Genomic DNA, 13,627 nt, shown 5'->3' with positions numbered 1-13,627 from the left:
CAAGGTGCCCTAAGTGGGGGCCATCCCTGTGTTGGCCCCCTTCCTTAGCACTGTAACTGTGGCCCCTTTGCTTGCCCTCTCCCTCTGAACCCAGCAGTGGTGCAGTGGAGCAGGAACGGGAAGGACTGCAAGCTCAGTTCTTTGTTCACAGCAAGAGTAACTGGCATTATCTGCAGGAGCAGTTTTTGCCAGTGTTGTAAGCTTGGGGCACTAGAAGTCAGGACATGCTGTATTTGTTCTATTATCTAGCATTAGCCTTTCCGGCACTATTTTAAAAGACACAAAAGTGTCTGTTCTTTACAGGAAATATATGCTAGAAAGTAACACAATGGTCCTACCGTCAATTTTTTTTTTTGCGTTGGATGGGGTCTTACTCCCTGTAGGTCCATAGTCTGGGGGTGCTGCTGGATCCTTCTTTGTCACTAGAGGCCCAGGTGACCTCCGTGGCTAGGAGTGCCTTTTACCAGCTTTGGCTGGTAAGGCAGCTGCAGCCGTTTCTGGACCCAGATAGCCTGATCACTGTTGTCCACGCATTGGTAACCTCCAGGCTGGATTACTGAAATGTGTTCTATGTGGAGCTGCCCTTGAGGTTGGTCCGGAAGCTGCAGCTGGTGCAAAATGCAGCTGCAAGACTGCTCACTGGGACAGAGTATCGCCAACATGTCACCCCACTGCTGAAAGAATTGAACTGACTGCCCAATTGCTACCAGGCCAAGTTCAAGGTTCTAGTTTTGGTGTACAAAGCTCTATACAGCTCGGGACCAGGATACCTGAAAGACCATCTTATCCCTTATATACCCAGTGGACCACTGTGCTCTGCAGGTGAGGGCCTCCTACAGATACCATCTTATCAGGAGGTCCGTTCTGCACAATATAGGAAATGGACCTTTAGTGTGGTGGCACCTACCTTGTGGAATTCCCTCCCCTTAAATATTAGACAGGCACTATCTCTGTTATCTTTTCAGCACCTACTGAAGACCTTCCTCTGTCAACAAGCCTTGTAAGTTGAGACCTTATCCCAGTCTGCATCTGTGTTGGAATTGCTTTTTAATATGTTTTTAAACCTTTTTTTAACAGTATGTTTTTAACCTTTTTTTTAAAAAAAAGAGATATCTTGAAAGCTTTGCTTAAAAAAATGTTTTTAAGGATGTTTTGTTTTGATGTATTTTGAAGTCTGTTTTATGATGTTTTGAAGTGTTTTTGATGCTTTTGTTTGCCACCTTGGCTTCTGCTGGGAGGAAGGGTAGGATATAAATTAAATCATCATCATCATCGTTTAAATTTAAAGAGTCTGTATAGTGTAAAAGGTTAGAGTGTAGAACTAGGACCTGGGAGACCAGGGTTCAAATCCTCATTCAGCCACTGAGTGGCCTTGAGCCAGTCACTATCTCTCAGCCTACCTCACCACAGAGTTGTTGTGAGCCCGTGATAATATGGGGGAGGACCATGTATGCCATCTTGAGCTCCTTGGAGGAAAGATGGGATAGTATTGTAATAAATAGTCTTACCAGGGAAGTGACAGACTCTGCCCTATATGGTGGTTTAATATTTTCTACATATCCCACTCTTCCTCCATTGAGCTCAGGGTGGTATATATGAGTATGGCCAGGGCTAGCCCAAGACAATTTGCTGATGGCAGACACACACACCCCAAATTCCACATACAGAAGCTGACTAGACTGGTGATAGAAAAGTGTCTTCCATCACACCTGAGAGCAGGCAAATTTAAGGGGTGCAGAACAGGCTCTGTAGCACACCTAGCTCCATCCTCCAACAAAGGGGAATAGCTGTGGGACTCAGGAAGGGCTGCTACCTCACCCTGCACCATAGCATCTGCCACCTCAGTCTAACAGCAGGGCCAGCCCCGAGTGTGGCTTACGCAATTGTATCCTCATCAAAACCTTGTGAGGTAGGCCAGGCTCACAGTGACTGGCCTAAGGTCTCCCAGTGGACTTCATGGCTAACCAGAGATGTGAAGGTCTCCCCAGGCAAAATCCAACATCCTTACCTTTGCACTACCCTTTGCCAGCTCATATTCTATGATTGTTAGCTGAACCCAATAAAACTGGGTAGTATTCTCTGTACTGCCACTATCTGTGTGTGTGTCAGTCCCAGCTAACATGGCTGATGTCCAGGGATAATGGGAGCTGTAGTCCACCAACCTCTGGAGGACCACAGGTTCCTCATTTCTGCACTACATCGTTGGAGTCCAGTCTGCACAGCTGCCGAGGAGGAGAGAGTAAGACAAGTGGAGGTCACTGCTCCTTTTCTTCTTGTTCGCGTCACTGCTCACATTTGAAGAAGCTGTTCCATCTGGGCTAGTGGGGCACTGCCCCACCAACCTCAGTCCGCTCTCAGCCAGCCCCCACCTGCCTGCCTGCCCTTTTACTTACATCCAGCCCAGGGAGAAGCACTGGCTGTCAGCTTCCTCTTCTTTAATCTCAAGCTGTGCCCTCGCAGAACTCAGCAGGGAGGAGAATGGAGCCCAACCTAGAACGAGTTGGCTCTGCCTGGCATTGGCTCTGGTTCCCCCGACTGTTGGCATCACTGCCTTCTGCCCTACCAGGCCCAGTGGGCACTGACCACTACTGAGCATGCTCCTCCTCCAACGCCCCTCGTGGGGAAGGATTGTAACTCAGTGGTAGAGCATCTGCTTTACATGCAGACGGTCGCTGGGAGAGGACCCTGCCTGAAACTCTGGAGAGCCGCTGCCAGTCAGTGTAGCCAATACTGAGCTAGAGGGACCAGCGTTCCGATTCAGTGCAAGGCAGCTTCCTAGGTTCCCAACTTCAACCCATGACCAAGATGGTAATGCAAATCGGTCCTCATTACACTTAGCTTTATGACGATTCCCGATAATATGGATTGCTAGAAGCTCTCAGTTCTTTTCCATTAAAAAAGAAGAGGTTGACATTTCACAAACATAACCAGATTCTGGTATTTTAACAGTATCACTCCAGCAATCCCGCGCTGAGTCACTGTTAGACTAGCTCTTCTTCCAAGGTTCACAACATTCCTCTCCCTGGACATTTGTTGACATTGCTGAGGCAATGAACACGACTCACGGATTGTGTTTACTGTATCGCCTCCATGTAATTGGCATCTGAACAGCACCAGGTTCTTTCAACTAGGGCAGAGGTGGGAGTATCTATGGCCCTCCAGATGTTGCTGGACTACAGCTCCCATCAACCTTGACTACAAGCCATGTGGGTTGGGACAGATGGAAACTGCAGTCCAGCACCATCTGGAGGACCACAGCTTCCCCATCCCTAAACTAATACTAGCTACTGCTTTGTAGGTGCATCTTACTGGACCAATAAACATTCAGATAAGTAGAAATTAAAGCTGTTGAGTTACACATAACTATTCTTTTGGCCCAGGAAGGCACAGTGATTTTTTAAAAAAACCTTTAAAAATACTGTCAAATAAAAGCAGCTGAAAATGGCTAAACAGAAGAGAAGGCTAAAACAATCACCCAAAAAACCTGATTAAACAGGTAATGTCTTCACTTGGTGCTGAAATGCCACTGGCTGTATACACACGGCAGTTTAAAGTTGATTCAGTGCATCCCATGTGTGCAAGTTTTTTGCATCATTCCCACGATGATGCCCTCATCCAAGTATTGAGATGTGAATGCCCAGCAGAAATCCTGGAAAAATCCTGGAAAAAATGTAAAAATTTCAGATTTTTTTAAAAGCTTTTTCATTTTTGTTTTTTCCTGAAAAATTGGGGGCGGGGGAAAGGGGGGCACCATGTTTTTTTCCTCTGATTTTTTCAGTCCCCCCCCAAGTCTTCACATCACTATCTGATTGGCAGCCTGTACTTTCGCCCCATTTAATTTGGATTGTCCTGATCTGCAAACAGAAATGCTCCAGTGTGGAATCTTTCTTCACACCAGCAGAATTTTCCCACTCCCCCCTCTCTTTCCAAGTCCCCTCCCCTCCCACAGGAGTCTGTCCTCCAAATGCACAGCCACTTATTAGCAGCACCAGGCAGGGGGCACCCCTCCTCTCCCTCCTAAAACTGAAATGGCATTCTTTCCTGGTTTTATTGTCATTCATTCTTTGTGTTTTATCATCACTGCTTTAGGTATAGACGGTCCCTTTGCTGGTGTTATTGGGGATGTGGGGTAAGCCAAATGAAGGCAGATTCGATTAAAAAAATATGATTCTGTATTTATTGTTAGCTGCCAGGATGGCTGTTGTAAGAACATGGAAATATTTAGAAGGGTTAAATAAGGATTTATGGTAAAGTCAAATCTGGTCCATAGCTATTGTGGAAAGTAACTCAAAAATTAAGTACAGGAAAAGGCTGCAGTGTGAAAGTGCATGCTTATTTTGGAATAACCTTTTAGATCAGGAATTTGTAAACACACCCACACCTGGCCCAGAGGCCCGCTCCTGCTCCCCTTTTTTTCTGCCTCTCTTTAAAATCCCCACAATTTTAGCACCAGGAGCAGCAGCAAAAAGAAAAGCCAGGTGCCCTGATGGGAATGCAAACTGTCCTCTCCCCAGTCATCAGATCTATCATTTGATGAGCGGGAAAGGGACAATGACCCCCTCCTCAGTTGCTCTGCACAGATCAGCTAAAGGGGGCCTATGTGTCCTGTAGATGCGTGTTGTGTGTGCACACGCAAGATTGTGGGGTGTCTATACCTACTTTTGGCGGCACCCTCCCACTAGCAGGCGGCCCGGAGCGCTTGGCCCAGAGCGAAATGTGCCCCAAAGGCTATCCACCCTCGTTTAGAATCGGTTGCACAAATCCTTGCAAAAGCGCCTTTTGTGCCGCCCTCCTACCTCGATCTGCCCCCCCCCCTTTAATGCCCCAGTCAAGGGGCAGCCAGTGAGGAAACAAAACAGAAGGACGAAAAGTTGCAGGGAGCGTGATCAAAAAGCGGGTACTAAACAAAGGCGATGGGCACGAGACAGCGCATGCGCATTTGAAGTGCAAAGCAAGCGTGCGAAGGGGGGGTGTAAAGGAATGTACCAGTGGGAAGTGCTGCCGGGTCTGCAGAGAGGAAGAGGATATTGATGTGACCGTGTCTCCACAAGGAGAGGGGCGGGAGCTGCGGCCTGAAGGGGGCGGAGGAAGGAGGAGGATTCTGCAGGGTGAGTCACAACAACAACACCCCCAACACCCGCAGGCAGACAGGCAACAATGGGGTTCGCGTCACCCCTCCCTCCGCGCACAGGGAGGGAGGACGGAGGGGGTGCAGCCCCTGGGCTGCGGCTTATTGTAAGGAAGGGCTCCTGGAACGCCGAGGCTAAACAGCTGTCAGCGCCCGCCCTTCCCCATGGCAACACCTGATCCTTCTTCCAAGGGGGAGGGTTAGGAATAAGAGACTTCCCCGCCCCCTTGCCAAAGTGGCGAAGGGAGGGACATTCGATCCTTACCTTGCCCCAGGGAGGAAGGGGGACCTGGAAGGGCTGCGCCTTTAGTTGTATATTTAATGCATTGTTTAGCAATGTTGGAGTGGTCCACCCCCCCATCCCTCTGCCCTTTTCCCTTATTCACTGTTGATTCAAAGGTGTTATAGTTTGTGAAATGTAAGATCAGAATGCCCCACAGCTCCCCACCCATCCGGGAAGCAGGCTGTATTGCCAGCCCATCTTGCATCTTCACTTCTTCCTCACCTAAATATAAAGAAAAAAACAGAGGATAGAATTGGGGAGGGGGGGAATAACGTTTTAAAATAAATAGAAGTAGCAAAAACAGGTGCTGTATGTTGTCGTTTCTGTCCTCTAAGGATACTGCTTCACCTACCACAAGCCAGGTAATGTTATTTAAAGCGTCCTGAGCTCCTTCTATGTGGTATGGTGTTCTTCCTCTTCTGGGTTCATTTCAGCATATCTTTCTCCCAACTCATTTGTGCGGGTGGGGGTTTGCTTTTGTATGCCAAGGTGGCAAGGCATTTGACTGTCACAAATTCTGAAAGGAGAAGCCATATTATGCCATTTGCCCAGAACTGTTGTTGTTATGTGCCTTCAAGTCAACTACGACTTATGGCGACCCTATGAATCAGCAACCTCCAACAGCATCTGTCATGAACCATCCTGCTCAGCTCTAGTAAATTCAGGTCTGTGGCTTCCTTTAAAGAATCAATCAATCTCTTGTTTGGCCATTGTCTTTTTCTACTCCCTTCTGTTTCTTCCAGCATTATTGTCTTTTCTAGTGAATCATGCCTTCTCATTATGTGTCCAAAGTGTGATAACCTCAATTTCATCATTTTAGCTTCTAGTGATAGTTCTGGTTTAATTTGTTTTGACACCCAATTGTCTTTTTCGCAGTCCATGGTATGCGCAAACCTCTCTTCCAACACCACATTTCAAATGAGTTGATTTTTCTCCTATTCACTTTTTTCACTGTCCAACTTTCACATCCACATGTAGAGATTGGGAATACCATGGTCTGAATGATCCTGACTTTGGTGTTCAGTGATACATCTTTGCATTTGAGGACCTTTTCTACTTCTCTCATAGCTGCCCTCCCCAGTCCTAGTCTTCTTCTGATTTCTTGACTATTGTCTCCATTTTGGTTAATGACTGTGCCAAGGTATTGATAATCCTTGACAAGTTCAATGTCCTCGTTGTCAACTTTAAAGTTACATAAATCTTCCCCAGAATAGATTGGCAGACTTTTTCCTAAAATGGATCTGATGAAGATTAACCGGAGTATGGGTTATATAGTGTACTTTGTGGCAAATTTCCTGCCAGAAAAAAATAACGTCATCAAATGACACCACAACATCACATGTGTTTATGTGGCCTCTGAAGCCATGTTTATGAGTGTTTCCTTCTGTTTTTGCCTATGGTGAAGGAGCCCAGTAGATTCCCAGTTTTTTTTTTTGTTGGGTTAGTTACTGAAGAAATGGACTGTATTGCTACCACGCATTGTTTTGGAAGTGTCAGGACCCAAATTCGATTTCATTCGCCAGTAGTCTAAATGGAGAGCTTCATTTAGGTAAGCATATAAAAATGTGGCAGATCTCTGAACTCCTGAGATTTCTATTATTTTGGATGAGAGTAATGGTACTCCTTATTTACCAGGGACATTGTTAGAGCAGGGGGCAAGCCTTACTTTGTATATATGGCAACTGGGCATCCTGCAAAGCACAGTGTAGTTGAGACCCCAGTCACATACCTTCTTAATTTTCCAGAGATATCTATACATATAAATTAGCACATTCAAATTCTATGCAAATTAATGTCATTGGCCTGTGCCCTGAGTCCTTTAAGTACCTAGCAATGCCCCATTAACAGCTTTGCTGCAACCAGGTTTCATGATCCTTGGAGAATAAGGGAGAATTTAAACCAGAATTCAGCTCCAGAAGCTATTAGGAATGCTTGGCCTATTAAGGAAAGAGCATGAGCGGAGGGTATTGAAAATGGAAGTAGACTGCCTTCAAGTCAATTCCAACTTACGGCAACCCTATGAATAGGGTTTTCATGGTAAGTGGTATTCAGAGGTGATTTACCATTGCCTTCCTCTGAGGCTGAGAGGCAGTGACTGGCCCAAGGTCACCCAGTGAGCTTCATGGCTGTGTGGGAATTCTAACCCTGGTCTCCCAGGTCGTAGTCCAGCACCTTAACCACTGCGCCACACTGGCTCTCCCCAAAATTCTAATTGCAGTTGAGCTCTAGCAATTGCAGTTGAGCTCTAGCATATCTGAGATTTAAGAACGTGGTTTCCAGGAAAGCTTGTCTCCCTACCCTCTCTCTTTTTCAAAAAGCAATCCTTTTAAAAAAGAGAATTTGGAGAGGCAAAAGAATACTGCACTAAACACAGGGCATGTGTGATTCACTCCCTTTTCCGTAACCCAGTAGGTAGTAGATGTGGTTGGGAATAGGATCCCCACTTGAATATTTTGGCATGCATGGTGTATATACTTTGTTGACATTGTAGAGTGTCTTCAGAAATCAAATTATATTGCACACCAACTATACTGCACATACTTCCAAGTTATGGAGTACAATATCTCGCAGACATGCATTGTGGAGATTAGGATTGGTTAGACCAAAACAAAAATTTGACATGGAACCAGCTTCTGTCTAAGAAGTATGTCTGTCCATTGACCATCTCGTATGATGATCACGCAAGAGGAAATTTTTGCGTGGTTGTGTTTTTCTAGTGCATGCAGTTGTGTACACATGCAGCAAAACAGAGTTGCGTGCATACTCTTGGTAAATATTTACATGGATTGAACACTTATCCTGAAGTGCTCTCTGTTGTATGAACTTCTGTCACGTTTGAAACTGCCCTTCATGAGCCAAGAAAACACAGTCTGCTTTTCTCACTGATTGGCTGGCAGCAAGCCCTACTGGAACAACACTGAGGTCTGGAACCCAAAGAGATAGGGATGGAAGAAGCTGCCGTATACTGAGTCAGACTACTGGTCCATCTAGCCCAGTACAGCCTTCACTAACTGGCAGTGGCTTTCCAGAGTTTCAGTCATGAGTCTGTCTCAGCCATTGCTTGAAGATGCCAAGGATTGAACTGGGACCTTTTGCATGTAAACCATGTGCCCTGCCACTGAGCTACAGTCCTTTCCCAGTTTACCAACTGCTCGTGCACATCATTAGCACACAGAGATGCAAGAGTTCCAGAGCTTGAAGAAGAAGGGTCATGCTTCCTTAGGTGAATATAGACAGATTGAGAAACACACTCTCTTTTTGAATTGGGGTCATGTAGTGATTACAAGTGTGAGTTGCGTGTTCAATTTTTTAACCAAGTAGTTTTAGGCAAGCTGCCATCCCTCACGTGACTTCCCCAAAGAATCCTAAGAACTGTGATTTCCTCCTCACGGAGCTATAACTTCCCAGCTCCCATAATAAACTACAATTCCCAGGATTCTTTGGGGGAAGTCCTGTGTTTTAAATGGGTGTTGGGTATGCTTTAAATTTGTGGTGCGGAACTGGCAGTCTCTTATCAGCAGTAATAACAATACTGACCTACCAAACAACATTGGTGTAAGAATTAATGAGAAGGGCATGTAAAGTGCTTTGAACATTATTAAGAAACACTAGGTAAATGACTCATATTTGCCATTTCTTGCAGAAGATTCTGCTAGTGAAAAGAGCAGCACCCGTCATGGTGGACATTCCCTCTTCTCCTGCTAGTGAGCTGGATTTTTCACCAAATCGCATACCTGAGAATGGCTCTGAGGGATCGGAACTGCCAGCACCCCTCGAGGACTGGAGCGATGGCGAGAAGGAGCTAGACTCTGACAGACGTTCTCCAGGCCTCTCTAGCAAGACCTCCTTTCTCTGTGTTTCTTTGCAGGGCAAGGATGTCGCCACCACCAACACCCCTGATACCGAGGCAAGGGAAGCAGAATTGCAGCAGTTCCGCCGCAGGCCCCAGCAGTGTGGAAAGCGGAGGCTCATGGACCAGAGGATGGGAAAGCCTGTGGCCTGTGTGGAAGAAACAGGGCCATCCCATGAGAGGCATCTACGACTGAAGGGTGCCTGCAGGAAGAAGGGACCTGCAGAGGATGGGCAGGAGGTGCTGGAGAAGCTAGACACCCAACCCTCCCGCTCAGATGACATTGTGCAGCTGATAGATGAAGATGGGGTGTATTCCTCAGCCAAGCTGGTGCCTATTACAGAGATGGCCCTCTCACCCTACCTGACCCAGCATTTGGAGCGTCACAGTGGGGAGGGGGAGGAGTTTGAGATCCAGGAGGTGATTGTGGACGAGAAGCCATTCCAGTGTGTCATCTGCGCCAAGGCTTTCAAGCGGGCGTGGGAGTTGTTCAGCCACGAAGTGGTTCACAATGAGGAGCGCCCATTCTGCTGCCAACTGTGCCAGGTGAGGCGGGTGAAAGCAGGCAGGAAGCATGTCGTAGGGAGCTAGAAATGCGACTGAAGATAAAAACACACACAAAACGAAGCACTTGGCTTCCATGATGAGCCTTTGGAGCGAGCTAAAAATCCAACTTCTATCTTGAGGCAGAGATGCCCACAGCTGGAAGGAGCCAAATATATTCGTTCATGCTTCCTGCTTTCCTGAACCTGGAAAAAGCATCAGGGTAGAAAGCCTTTCCTCTGGATCGTTCTTCTCGAGAGGAGAAAGTAATGGAGACTTAATGGTGACTTTGTAGTACGTGTTTCTGTACAAATATATACAGTAGGGCCCCGCTTTACGGCGCTTTGCTAATGCAGCGGTCTCAATTAGACGCAATTAGACTAAAGCCCCACTCATATGGCGCTTGTTCCAGTTTTATGGCGGTTTTCGGGCATCGCCCGCCATTCTATTCAATGACTTCTGCTTTACCGCGGTTTTTGCTTTTCTGCGGTGGTCCGGAACATAACCCGCCGTATCAGTGGGGCCCTACTGTATTCGGAATGGAGGCACAGACAGTGCTAGTCTTTAAAGCAGTGTCAGTTCCCCCAGAAACAAAAAGCATGCTTAGCTTTGGGGCTTTCCTACCATGGCATCCAGCCAGTCCTGTTTTCCCACTGCAGCTACATTCAAAACTACTGGATTGTAGCCTTCAGCCTCCACTCACGCAGGTGTAGTGGAGCCAGTGGGTGCTACAGGTGCAAGGATTTTTTAAAAAATATCTTACTTTTAAAATGTCCGTTAGAATTCTCCCATGTACCTATCAGTTTCTGTGTTTTTTCTCTATGGAAACTCCTTTTATTTTAATTTTTTAATTAAAACTAATTAAAAGTTTAACGCCACTTTTTAGTCAAAAGGCTCCCAGAGCAGCTTACAAGATTGGTAATAGGACATTAGACATGGCACAAAAGGAAAAAAGGATGAGGAGGGAGGAGGAAAAAAAGCGATCTGAGGCACTAGTTTTTAAAGCAGGGGTGGGGAACCTTTGGCCCTCTTGATGTTGCTGGCCTACAACACCCATCATCCCTGACCGTTGACCATGCTCACTGGGGCTGATGGGAGTTGTAGGACAGCAATATCTGGAGGACCACAGTTATATACAGTTCTTATATAACTGGAATGGAAGTGCTTCAAGTAGTCTGATGGAATGGCTGCCGCTAGGTACAACTGAGGAGGGCCAAAGGTATTTTTTCATCTTGTGTAACTAGTGGTAGCCATCAGCCATCCAAAAGCAGTCAGTGTTCCTTATGTAAACAAAGATTTTTTGTTATTAAGCTGTACGAAAATCCAGAGAGATGTCCAACTTCTCTTTGCGTGGCTACATCGATACGATAAAATGAAAAGAAGCCAGTGGCAACTTGTAGAGAGGAGCAGGCATTGGAAATTGTTCTTCTCTGTCCCGCAGGTGATCTCTGGTGGTTGCTCAGTGTGCATGTGTGTGCGTGTGTGTGTTGCTTTCTGTCCTGCTTCCCCTCTCCCACTTCAGGCCTCGTTTAAGCGCCATTCTGACTACAAGAGCCACGCCCTTGTGCACACGGAAGAGCGACCTCATCGCTGTGAGCTTTGCGGAAAGTGTTTCAAGCGGGCGTCCAATCTAGCAGAGCACCGACGCATCCACTCGGGGGAGCGTCCGCACCGCTGTGCCGCCTGCACCAAGCGCTTCAAGACACCTTACGAACTGCAGAGGCACATGCTCACGCACTGTTTGGAGCGGCCCTTCACCTGCACGGCCTGTGGGAAGGGCTTTGCAGCAGCAGGGGCCCTTCTTCTGCACCAGCGGCAGCACTGCGATGATAAGCCCCACATCTGCGGCATTTGTGGCAAGCGGTTCGCCTACGGACACAGCCTACGCGTCCATGAGCGGGTGCACACAGGTGACCGCCCATTTTCCTGTGTCCTCTGCAGCAAGGCATTCAAGCAGTCCAATGCTTTGGCCTCGCATGAGCGTGTGCACACAGGGGAGCGGCCCTTTGCCTGTGCAACATGCGGCAAAGCCTTCAAACAGTCATCGTATCTTGCTATCCATGCACGCTCACATACTGGTGAGCGCCCCTATGCCTGTGGTGCGTGTGGCAAGGCCTTTGCACGGCCCTCGCTCCTCCTGCAGCACCAGCGTGTCCACAGCACTGAGCGGCCCCATAGGTGCCAGCACTGTGGCAAACTGTTCAAAGACTTGGCCTACCTGGCTGTGCATGAGAAGGTACACACAGGTGAGACCCCTTACAAGTGCTCCATCTGTCAGAAGGGCTTTGCACACCCGTCCAACCTACTGCAGCACCAGCGAATCCACCGGGATGGATAGGAAGGATGGGCAGGAATAATAATTTGCCATCTGATTTACTTTATATATCCCAACTAAAAGAAGAGCAATCATGGAGTCTGCACATGTGCTCCAACCTGCATCAGCACCAGGCATGCGCACTGCGATGGATGGAGAGTTCCATCTGCATGCCCTTTGCACAGTCCCCAAACCATGCTCCAGCTCGCCTGGGTATGCATTGTACACAAATGCAGTATGATTCATTCACCCCTCTCTTTAGCTCCTACACCTGCCCTATAATAAATAGTACTTGGAGCATGAGCATCAGGGTTCTGTGTACAGTATTTCACACAGAACTGAGCATTCTGAGAAGCTCTGCTGTTTTTGTTTTTCCTCTTGCAAGCACATTTCTAGCCCTTATGACTACAGAGATTGTAAGCCATGCTTCGTAGAATTTTGCAAAAACAAGACAAATTGTGTAAAATAAGCAAGTATACACACATAGGCTTGATTTGCATAATGTACTCCATTTACTATTATTTTAAAGCCATGATTATGAGTATTGTGGTCTTATACCCTAATTATCAGTACAACAGGCACTTATAGATCCTTTGAAAAAAGTGATTTGAGGGTTCTTTTTATGAAAATGTGGGTGCAAACAGATATCTCACATTGTTTGCATGTGGGTATGTATGTATGTATGCATGCAGGGCCATACATATATGTATGCCGGGCTTACTCTTGGGCAGAATAGAGCAGCTGCCTCAGGTGGCAGATGCTGGGAGTGCAGAACAATGGCAAGGTGTTGGAGGACAGGGCTGGGAGTGCCATGCTGCTTGCCCTGTGCCACCTAAGCAGCCTGTTACCCTCAGGTGCAGTAGATGTTGACCCTGTCACCATTGTTGAAATAAGATTCAGTTGCCAGTCCTGCCTGTATGTGGAATGGTAAGGAGGAGCACCACCTTGTCCTTCACTTCAAGCAGCAATATATCTTGGGCTGGTCCTACATATGGTATGCAAATATACAGTCTCTCACAGACACAAGCAGTTCATGGAAAAAGCAGGTCCTAACCTCCGTTCTCTATTACAGCTTGGGAGAATGCAAAGCTGATCACACAATGAGCCTCCTTTCCTCTATCACTGTCGTTGAGTAAGAGAGGGTGTTTGCAGTATTAAAGAAATAAAAGTGCCATCTATTTGTTTAAGGTCAATTACAAATAAATCCTCTTTTTATTTTGTGGTTTCCAAGTACACTTAATTATTTGTAGGATGCAGACATTCCCATGCCCATACTCTGCCAGGTAATCACTTTGAGAAGAAGAATGTCAGTGGGTTTAAGTCTCATGTCCATCAACTAAAGCTTCTCTGTTCATTGTACTTGCACATATGGCATTAATTACATGTAAAGATAATACATTCTTAGAATTTAAATAAGCACTTTTAAAGAGTTCATATTCAAACATGATGACAAAATCTGTGGTTTGCTGTTATGATGATATACCTCCTTTCTTTTGCATGCAAAGGAAA

The 13,627-nt window shown here is 46.6% G+C and overlaps 1 protein-coding gene across 11 annotated transcripts; it reads left to right on the top strand.

Annotated features, from left to right (window-relative positions):
- The first annotated feature begins 659 nt into the window (after positions 1-659).
- On the top strand, positions 660-13,340 carry LOC133365873 (zinc finger protein 501-like). 11 transcript variants are annotated; one of them, XM_061588259.1, is made up of 4 exons: positions 4,943-5,108; positions 9,055-9,807; positions 11,246-11,714; positions 13,191-13,340. In XM_061588259.1, the coding sequence occupies exons 2-4, from the start codon at positions 9,088-9,090 to the stop codon at positions 13,220-13,222; spliced, it is 1,221 nt and encodes a 406-aa protein (XP_061444243.1). In that variant the 5' UTR covers positions 4,943-5,108; positions 9,055-9,087; the 3' UTR covers positions 13,223-13,340. The 11 variants fall into 11 exon arrangements, with proteins under 11 accessions (XP_061444237.1, XP_061444243.1, XP_061444239.1 ...); XM_061588255.1 differs by having other exon boundaries at positions 11,246-12,050; XM_061588249.1 differs by adding an exon at positions 6,857-6,960 and having other exon boundaries at positions 4,944-5,108; positions 11,246-13,340.
- Positions 13,341-13,627: the final 287 nt, after the last annotated feature.

The sequence above is a fragment of the Rhineura floridana genome, chromosome 11, assembly GCF_030035675.1.
Source record: "Rhineura floridana isolate rRhiFlo1 chromosome 11, rRhiFlo1.hap2, whole genome shotgun sequence".
Lineage (NCBI taxonomy): Eukaryota > Metazoa > Chordata > Lepidosauria > Squamata > Rhineuridae > Rhineura > Rhineura floridana.
The sequence above is the reverse complement of the archived record's forward strand: the minus strand, read 5'-3'. Positions and strand labels throughout refer to the sequence as shown.

Bases quoted from the DNA above. Each gene is read 5' to 3' on its own strand.
- LOC133365873 (XM_061588253.1), top strand. From the start codon at position 9,088: ATGGTGGACATTCCCTCTTCTCCTGCTAGTGAGCTGGATTTTTCACCA. The intron at 9,808-11,245 runs GTGAGGCGGGTG...TCTGTCCCGCAG, and splicing joins TCTGCTGCCAACTGTGCCAG to GTGATCTCTGGTGGTTGCTC.